The sequence below is a fragment of the Lipotes vexillifer genome, unplaced genomic scaffold (genome assembly GCF_000442215.2).
Source record: "Lipotes vexillifer unplaced genomic scaffold, Lipotes_vexillifer_v1.1 scaffold164, whole genome shotgun sequence".
NCBI classification, from domain to species: domain Eukaryota; kingdom Metazoa; phylum Chordata; class Mammalia; order Artiodactyla; family Lipotidae; genus Lipotes; species Lipotes vexillifer.
This window is the reverse complement of record NW_006789313.1, coordinates 3,728,298-3,737,400: the sequence shown is the minus strand read 5'-3', so window position 1 is coordinate 3,737,400 and position 9,103 is coordinate 3,728,298. Positions and strand designations below refer to the sequence as shown.

General features: G+C 45.7%; 1 protein-coding gene across 1 annotated transcript in view; it reads right to left on the bottom strand.

Moving 5' to 3' along the window:
• Positions 1-7,470, bottom strand: part of RYR3 (ryanodine receptor 3) — a 394,047-nt gene extending 386,577 nt beyond the window's left edge. Inside the window, exons 1-4 of the mRNA XM_007462557.1 lie at positions 7,427-7,470; positions 2,923-3,108; positions 791-812; positions 175-333 (exon numbers count right to left, since the gene is read on the bottom strand). Of these exons, the coding sequence (XP_007462619.1) occupies positions 175-333; positions 791-812; positions 2,923-3,108; positions 7,427-7,470 (411 nt within the window). The remainder of the gene's footprint in view (positions 1-174; positions 334-790; positions 813-2,922; positions 3,109-7,426) is intronic.
• Positions 7,471-9,103: the final 1,633 nt, after the last annotated feature.

Below are 9,103 nucleotides of genomic sequence, written 5' to 3'. Positions count from 1 at the left end.
CTGAACACTGAACGACAGTGTTCTGATCTGCTTCCCATTTTAAAAATAAATGTGTCCTTTCAGATTTCTTCCTCACCATCCTTATCACCCTCACCACCATATCCCAGCAGTCCCATCCCCTAGACGACTTTGGGGTACCAAACGGGAAGGTGCAGGGCAGACAGTCAACCTCACCTTGGCTTCTGAAGTGGGTTCCAAGAAGCACAGGCGATTCCCAAGTCCCTCAGCTGCCAGGCAGAACTTCCTCTGTTCCTTGTGAATGTTGGCGATGCACTGGAGGACCACTTCATCTTCCTGCCGGGGGAACAGAGACCCATGTGAGCAGTGAGGGGGCTACACCCCCACGCGGAGCCAAGCCCCCAGGGCACCTCGCTGTGCCTTTATCAGGTGCGCTGAGGGGCGCATGCCTTTGAATATTAGATAAAGGAGACTTCGTTCTTCACGTGGCACAACTGAGTTCCTCCCTTGAGTTAGGACTCTCCTCAAATCTGGGGTGGGGTCAGAGAGAGCAAGTACATGGAACAGAGGTACTACTTAAATACGCAGCGTGAGGCTCACTTGTGAAATGTACAAACTGCCCACCATCCAAGCGAGCAGTTGGTTTCAACACTTGAGTGACGGTGAAAGTAAACCTAAGAAACAATGAAACAATGAGGTGAGGTGGAGGGAGACAGAGACAACAGCAGAGATCTGAGGGAGGTGGGATTTGTGGAGGGAAAGTCCATTTTATGTCAGGGAGAGAAGAGACGTGTTTTGTCGGGGGGAGGGGGTGCATGCAGTGATAACGCACCTGCCGGAGGTGATAGAGGAGGCTGTGGAGAGAGGCAGCAGATGGGTGTCAGACATACGGGAAAGGAAGACAGAAAGAAACCTGGAGGAGCCAGGCTGGAAGGAGATGCTGAAGGCCGAGTGGGGGAGCCACTATGGATTCCCAAGGAGGCATCAGTCTCAAAAGCAGCCCTCCTCCAACTGCAGACACCTTGTTTGAATGGCATTCCTCTGGCTGATGGTCCAGAAATGAGGCTGACCTCCATTTACACTAATATGCTCACCTCGTGCGCAACCCTGCCTGAGGTGGAGAGGAAAACCTCCTTACCAACCACTCCCTCCTTACCCCTCCCACCTGTCAGTCCACACGCTCTCTCTCCGCTACCGCCTGACTTTGGGTTGCAAACATCAAAAAGATTTCCAGGCATGGTGAAGTTAATGGACATATATACACTACAAAACCTAAGGTAGATAGCTAGTGGGAAGCAGCCGCATGGCACAGGGATATCGGCTCGGTGCTTTGTGACCGCCTGGAGGGGCGGGATAGGGAGGGTGGGAGGGAGGGAGACGAAAGAGGGGAGAGATATGGGAACATATGTATATGTATAACTGATTCACTTTGTTATAAAGCAGAAACTAACACACCACTGTAAAGCAATTATACCCCAATAAAGATGTTAAAAAAAAAAAAAAAAAAAAAAAGGAGTAACCAGAGAAGCACCAGGTGGAGCTTTCTCCTTAGCAATGGCTGTCCTGTTCCCTGTCTCACTCCCATGTGCCCGGTGTTAGTGTCTGTCCTGGAGTATTGGAAAGGCATACTAAGTAGGCACGGTTTTTCTTCACCTGTGTCTACAGCATATGTGGTCATGTGGAAAAATGAAATCCTCTACTTGGTGGGAACATGAAGAGAGTCAACAGAACCAAGCCCCAGAAAGACGGCTGTAGGTGCCCAGGGATTGGGCTAGGGGCAGCAGGGAAATTCGAGAAGCCACAAACCACAGACACATGAGGTGCAGACTGAGGGAATAAAACAAAGCTCCACACTTGCACTAGCACTGAAACGTCACTTCATCACTAAATTGAGTCAGTAATAAATTCAAGCCTCTGCATCTAGTGAAGCCAGAATTCAGTCTTCGTTTGAATTGAGACAGAAGAAAACTCCAGAATACCACTATTCTCAAAATGTGGGTTCAGGGAAATCTCTGACAAGGATGAGGTTTTTCCCCGGGGGGAGTCTCCCCCAGATCCCACAGCAACCAGCGGTGATACCATCCTCCCTAAGGGGCACAGGCTGTGGGGGAGAACTCTGAGTTGATGGAAGAGTGCTACAAAACAGTGGCCGTGGGCGTTCAATGGTCTGTACTGCAAGAGGCAGTCCTCATAACACATAAATTACCTGTCCAGAATGTCAAGAGGACCCCTGTTGAGAAATATCTAAATATCTCCCACCTACGCACCACTCCCCAGTGAAAACAGGAAAATCTGGAAATCACGGGAGTGGTTCTACGGACCAGACTTTTCACGAACTAGTGAAAGTCGACAGGGTTTTCTTTTCAATATGTGTCTTAGAGAATCTCTGTCCATGATCTCCTTTCCCATGCTCTTTCCACCCCCAAAGTGCCCAAACCACCTTGCACTAGCTGCCTTGGGATCTTTGTCTTCTGAAACTGACCTGTGCTATAACTCACAACCTCACAACCTAGGCTGCCAATCAACTGATGAAATCAAAGAACTGCCCTGGGGACTTCCCTGGCGGCGCAGTGGTTAAGAATCCACCTGCCAATGCAGGGGACACGGGTTCGAGCCCTGGTCTGGGAAGATCCCACATGCCGCAGAGCAGCTAAGCCCGCGAGCCACAACTACTGAGTCCGCGAGCCACAATTACTGCAGCCCGCGTGCCTAGAGCCTGTGCTCCACCACAGAGAGAAGCCACCGCAACGACGAGTAGCCCCCGCTCGTCGCAACTAGAGAAAGCCCGCACACAGCAACGAAGCCCCAACGCAGCCAAAAAATAAATAAATAAATTTATTAAAAAAAAAAAAAAAGAATTGCCCTGGCTCAGCAACCACTTCCTAAAGAGCACCCACGTACAGGTGCTGTCCAAGTCAGCACTGTGGGGGACACAGGTGGTGTGGGACTCTGGGTCAAACTCACCCTTCTCCAAACACTTTCGCATTTTCCCACATGCTGTCTGGAACCGTATGCTCCGTGCTGACCTGGCTACAGACACCATCTGGCGTGGCAGCCCTTACCTGCCTTCGCTCCAGACAGCAGCTATTATCTCCACAAACCTTCAATAGACAGACATCTGGATCCTTGGAGTGCTTGACCCGGAAATCTCTGCACCATTTGGAATCATAAGATGAGTTAATTTAACCCATCTCATGAATTCTCTCACTCCCTAGTGAAACACAGAACACAAGTCCCCGCCGAGTTACCAGCCCTATCTAGTTTATTGATCCCTATACTGATGTATACTTTCTCCCCTCTTGTTATCTCACTTCCTTTCTCCCCTCTTGTTATCTCACTTCCTTTCTCCCTTTGATTTAAAGCAAACCTGGGAATTTCCAGATAATTCCATTTCCAAGGAAGCCCCTTTAATTGAAGGTTGGAAATTCTTCCACATTTGTTATCTCGTCTCCCCAGAAGCTCACGCTCTCCTCACGTCCAATGCCAACTCAGATCATTCCTCTTCTACTCAGGTACAAACACCCTTCTAGTTTGAGACACATGATAGCCAATCTCCACATCTTCCCTGGCAATCTATCAACAGACTAGTTACTTCTCCCACCATTTATCTGACTCTTAATGACAATCAGGAAATTTGATAAACATTTTTGTGTGATTTCACCACACATGTACCGACTACCTTCCAAGGGCACAGAATTCTTCCAGGCTACCGTGGAGTACACCAGGTTTTATAAGAGGAGATCTGTTAATACTGTCATGATGGAGCTGACAGCTGAAAGCCCAGCCCACAGCCTTTCTCTACTCCGCTTCAGCCATCATCTCAAGTAGCTTCAAGGTTCATGTGGACAACCTATTCAAGAAGAACACCTAGACCTAAAGACTGCCGCTCTCTTTTAGTAACACACTCTAATGAACATTCCCTGTCATAACCTAGAACGATTCCAATTCTAAAATCCCAAACTAGACTATCTCACTCTATAGATGCAATCTCCTCGCTTGCTTGCGTTCTCATTCTCTTTCACTATTCTTGCTTTCCCCGTCATCAAGACATCTAGTTCCAAGAGGGCACTGCCATCTCCATTATTTCCACCACCCCAGCAAGGAAAATGATTGATTTTTTGATAGAGAAAACGACACAACTTTGAAGTTTTGCTCTACTATAAATTTATGGGGTTTTTTTTTTTTTTTTGGTAATGCATTCTCAGCTTGTTTGAACCTTTATTCACTGGAGCCAGACCATAAAATTTGTCCTTTTTTGTAGGACTTAACAGCAGATCCAACACAGTCAATATCAAATAATAATACCTTCCATCTGTAAGAGGGCACAATAATCAGTAATGGTAAGACCTTTCAGACCCAGCCTTTGTCGTTAAGGGTGAGGGGTATGTATCCCCTAGGTCCCCAGGAAATAATCTCTGTAAGATCACATAAAGGTTTCTGGCTTTCTACCAAATAAGTCAAAAGGTCTCTGCCTGGCTTTTTAAAAAAATAATTATTTATTTTATTTATTTCTTTTTGGCTGCGTTGGGTCTTTGTTGCTGTGCGCAGGCTTTCTCTAGTTGTGGTGAGCGGGGGCTACTCCTCCTTGCGGTGCACGGGCTTCTCATTGCGGTGGCTTTTGTTGCAGGGCACAGGCTCCAGGTGCCGGGCTTCAGGAGTTGTGGCTCATGGGCTCTGGAGCGCAGGCTCAGTAGTTGTGGCACACGGGATTAGTTGCTCCGCAGTATGTGGGGTGTTCCCGGACCAGGGCTCGAACCCGTGTCCCCTGCATTGGCAGGCGGATTCTTAACCACTGCGCCACCAGGGGAGCCCTCTGTCTGGCTTTTAAAGCGTCCCTCCCCACCACTGTTGAGTTCTCCCCTCCACCTCTAACCTTATCTCTCCTCCATTCCTATTGCCTACTGTCTCCCAAATAAGTCTTGCTCAGCCTCCATGAAATGCTCCTTCTAGAAATCCCTCCATTCCTTCATTCGACTCTGTATTCTCCTAGTTCTCCTACCCTTTCCAATGGATCCTTCCCATGTTCCCTTTCTCCAGCCACCCCTAAATATAGGGATCGCCCAAGGATAGGTCTTTGTCATTTTCCCTTAGCAATCCCATCCATTCTTCAGGCTTCCAGTTTTATTCTGAGAAGTCGTTATGCCATCTGTACCTCCAACCTGAAGGCATCCCAAGGTCCCAAACCTCCACCTATTCCTAGGTTGATCCACGGACTTATCAACACCTCAAAGCAACATGTCCCAATGCATCAAAAGGCTTCCTTTTCCATCTACACTTATTTTATGTTTCCTGTGTTTGTTCATGACACATCCAACCCCTCTGCAGCCCAGGCTCAGCATCATCACCCCCTGTCTATCTATGAGCCTCCTCTCCCTCCTATCCTACAGCAAATGGGCCAGAGGAAGGAGAGACTGGAGCTCTAGAGCTCAGGACAAGGCTATAACAACACCCAGAACATTCTTCCTCTGGTCTGTTCCTGGAGGCATAGCTCCTACCTTATCATTTTCCTGCTTAAAATCCACTATGACTGTCTACACTATCCATAAAACAAATATAAATGTCTTGAACTAGCATATAAGGACCTTCACCTTCCAACTTATCTTCCCAAGTTCTTCCCTACAGACGTCCTTGGCCTTCTTTACCTCCATGCCCTTACTCATGCTGTCTCTAATTCTAAAGCTGCCATGATTTGCCCTATTTTTCCAAGTTCGTAGATTCCCTAGCCTCCCAAGCTTGGCTCAAATACCACATTCTTTATGAAGCCCAGGTCATCTCACCTCTCCTGCCGAACCTCCATAGCAATTATCACCCTACTCTTGCATTATGATTATTCATATGCATGTCTTATCCCCAGCTACATTTTATATTTGGAAACGCCTCACGTTTGCTAATGTCTGATTGTGTAACAGGCACTGTGCTTTATGCACAATAACCCATTTAAGCTTCACATCAACATTATGATGTAGGTACTATTGTCATCTCTATTTGACAAATGAGAAGCCCCTGTGCAGAGCAGTTAAGTAACTTGCCTAAGGTCTCATGGTGGCAAGGGGTAGAGCCTGGTATCCAGTCCAGGCTCTATATCCATGGACTCTCTCAGCTCCTCTTGGTTGACTTTGTACCCCTTGAGGGCAGGATCCCCATCTGGTTCAAGTTTACACCTATCAGGATACTCACAAGCATGGCACCTTATACACATTATACACCGAGTTATAATTTATTGAATGGGCGTGTTTTCACCTTGTAACCCAAGTTATTTACAAACTCTGCTAGAGCAGAAAACTGCTTTCCCATCCAAGCTGGGAACATAATGTGTTTGGTAAAATCACGTTGACTGATTGGGATATGGAATCCGATTAAAAGAAGAGATTTCTCTACTCTCATGTAACAACAGTTATTGTAGAAAGGGTCACTGCTTCACTGGTGAGTCAGAACTGAGTAATCTCATCAAAAGAGAACAGACGTTGACATCACGAAGTAATAGGGAATAAGCAATGATGAGGGAGTCCATTTCAAAATTTTTTAGTTTCTGTTGCTTAGTTATTATTATTACTGATAATAATAACCATTCACTCTATACCAGACACTCTGCTGAAATTTCCCCCCAGATTATTTAACAGTCACATCAACACAACCATTCTAAGAATGAGGAGACCAAAGCTCTAAGGAATTAGCCAATTTTAATGAATGACCATTTAATGAACAGCCATTATGTGCCACCATGTTCCAAAATCTCAGTTTGATCCTTACAGCCACCCTTGGATGGGTACTAATATTCTCCCTATTTGTGGATAAAGCGGTTGAGGCATAGATAGGTTAACTAATAACACTGCATAGCGTGGAAGTGACAGATTCTGACCTTGAACCTAGGATTTCATGAATCAGGAGCCTGTCCTCTTTACCATGGTGCCAAATTGGCTCTTGCCTCCAAGAGACTGACCTTAGCAATAGGTCTGAAACTTGTCTTCCAGACTCTAAGGCCCATGGTGATGGTGTCGATAAAAATAGATATATCTCAGCCCTCTCACGTGGCCATACAACTTACAAAGTAACCAAATCACAGAGCACAATGCCAGAGAGAACAGCCGGAGAACTAAGAACAAATAAAACCAAATCTCCCTGCGTCCCATGACTATAACAATGGAAGGAGTGACCATCATCCCCAAACTTGTAGCAGAGGGGAGAAAATGATTAAAATCCAAGGTATATCGTATATCAGCATCCCTGCAAACTATGTGGTTCACGAGCACCAGCTGCTCCTGTCATAGCTTGAGCCTGTGGTGGTGTTGACTGATTGTCCCTGAACAAGAATATACAGGCTTCAGCTCTCTTTGATGAGATTTCATATTATCACAGGCTTTGTCGCCTCTGACAAAGTAAAGTTCTTTCTGTACTCTGCTAGCTAAAGAACTTTGAACTTGAAAATGAACGGGGTTTGCCTATTCTATCCCTACTGCTCCTTTCTTACCCCCTGGCTCCCAGCCCAAGGACTGGAGCGTCCGTTTTCGCCATCTCGGAGTTGATGGCCAGAGGCACCTTGGGTCCCCCTCTTCTCTCTGGGTCATTCGCAAAGGACTCTTTGGGACAAAACAAAATGGTTGACAGCCCTATTTGAGGTAGATCATTAGGCAGCTGATGACAGCCCCACAGTGTTCTGTGCACATCACTGGTACAGAGAAGCGCGGGAGCACGTGGGACAGAGTGCAGTCCAGCAGATTTCATGGTCCACGTTTAAGTGCAGATATGACTGCAGAGGACAATCCATAACCATTTATTGCTTTAAAAAGGAATATGTGGCCTAGCTACTCATCTTGAACATCAGGCACTATTTTGGGAACTGATACAGTTAGAGCTACCTGCTAAATATATACAGACATGGGTAACAGAGCTCATTCTAAGGCTTTACCCCAAAGCATCTCTTAAATGAAAAATAAGTGGGCTATTTGGATGACGAGACCGTCCACAGATTATTTCACAAGGATTAATGGCACTGGCGGCCTACTGTACATTCTAAGTATCGATCATTTTAACTATTTGCTTCCTCAGCTTCGAAGCTCCTTAGGAGCGGAGGCCTCTCGTTTCCCCGTGAATCCTCAGTGCCTGGCACTGAGTAGAAAAGCACAAATATTTGTGAATTTAATGAAAGAATCACATATTTTGAAAACAACTCATAATATTAAGAAAATATTTATGTATAAAAATTGCACCACAAAGAAACTTCTGTATTTTCTTACTTGCAGAGTCTAGAATGCCAACATGGAAATCGTTGGGATATATAAAAGGCTCTATGATACCCTGTTCACTTCCACCATGGCCCTATGAGACCTACAAATATTCTTAATCCCATTTAAAAAATTACGAAGCTAAAGGTGATGACTGAGGGAGGAAATGATTAACTAGAGCTGATGGCCAGCTCTAGAGGCTGACATTATGCTGTGTCTCTAAGGATAACATTTCTAGGGGTTTGCTGCTGCTATTGTCTGTTTTCGTTTCAGTATGATTACACCTTTGGAACTCGTTGTTTTTCCAATTTGTCAAAACTTAGGAATGGCTCCTATCTCTGGTTCCTTACTACTCATTGGTTGCCGCGAAATGCAATAAAATGGAAATGACAGGATCCCAAGAGACAAAGATGATACAGTTTATCATTCCTCTCTTTTTGAAATACTTTCATCATGTGGTTCATAGGGTAGACTTTCTCTCGCTTTTTGCTCCTCTTCACTAGCAGCTCCTTCTCAGGCTCCTTGGCTGGCCTAGCCTGTGCAATGCTGGAGTTGTGCTCCCAGACTGTTCCTCAGAGTTCTTTTCTTTGTCTGAACTCCCCTCCCTGGTCATCTCATTTGGTTTCATGGCTTTAAAAACCATATGCAGTCATTAATATTAATGACTCTCAAATTTGTATCACCAGCTTAAAGTTCTCCTCTGAGCTCCAGACTTGTATCTCCAATTGCTCAATATGCCCAACTCCTAATCACCTCCCCTGTACGTTCCTCCTGTGATCTGTCTCAGGACATGGCAACTCCATTCTTTAGATGCTCAGGCAAAAGAAAAATCTTGAAGTCATACTGGTTCCTCCTGTTTCTCACCTCATCTTCACACCAGCAACAAATCCCACCCATTCTACCTTCAAAATACATCTGACTGG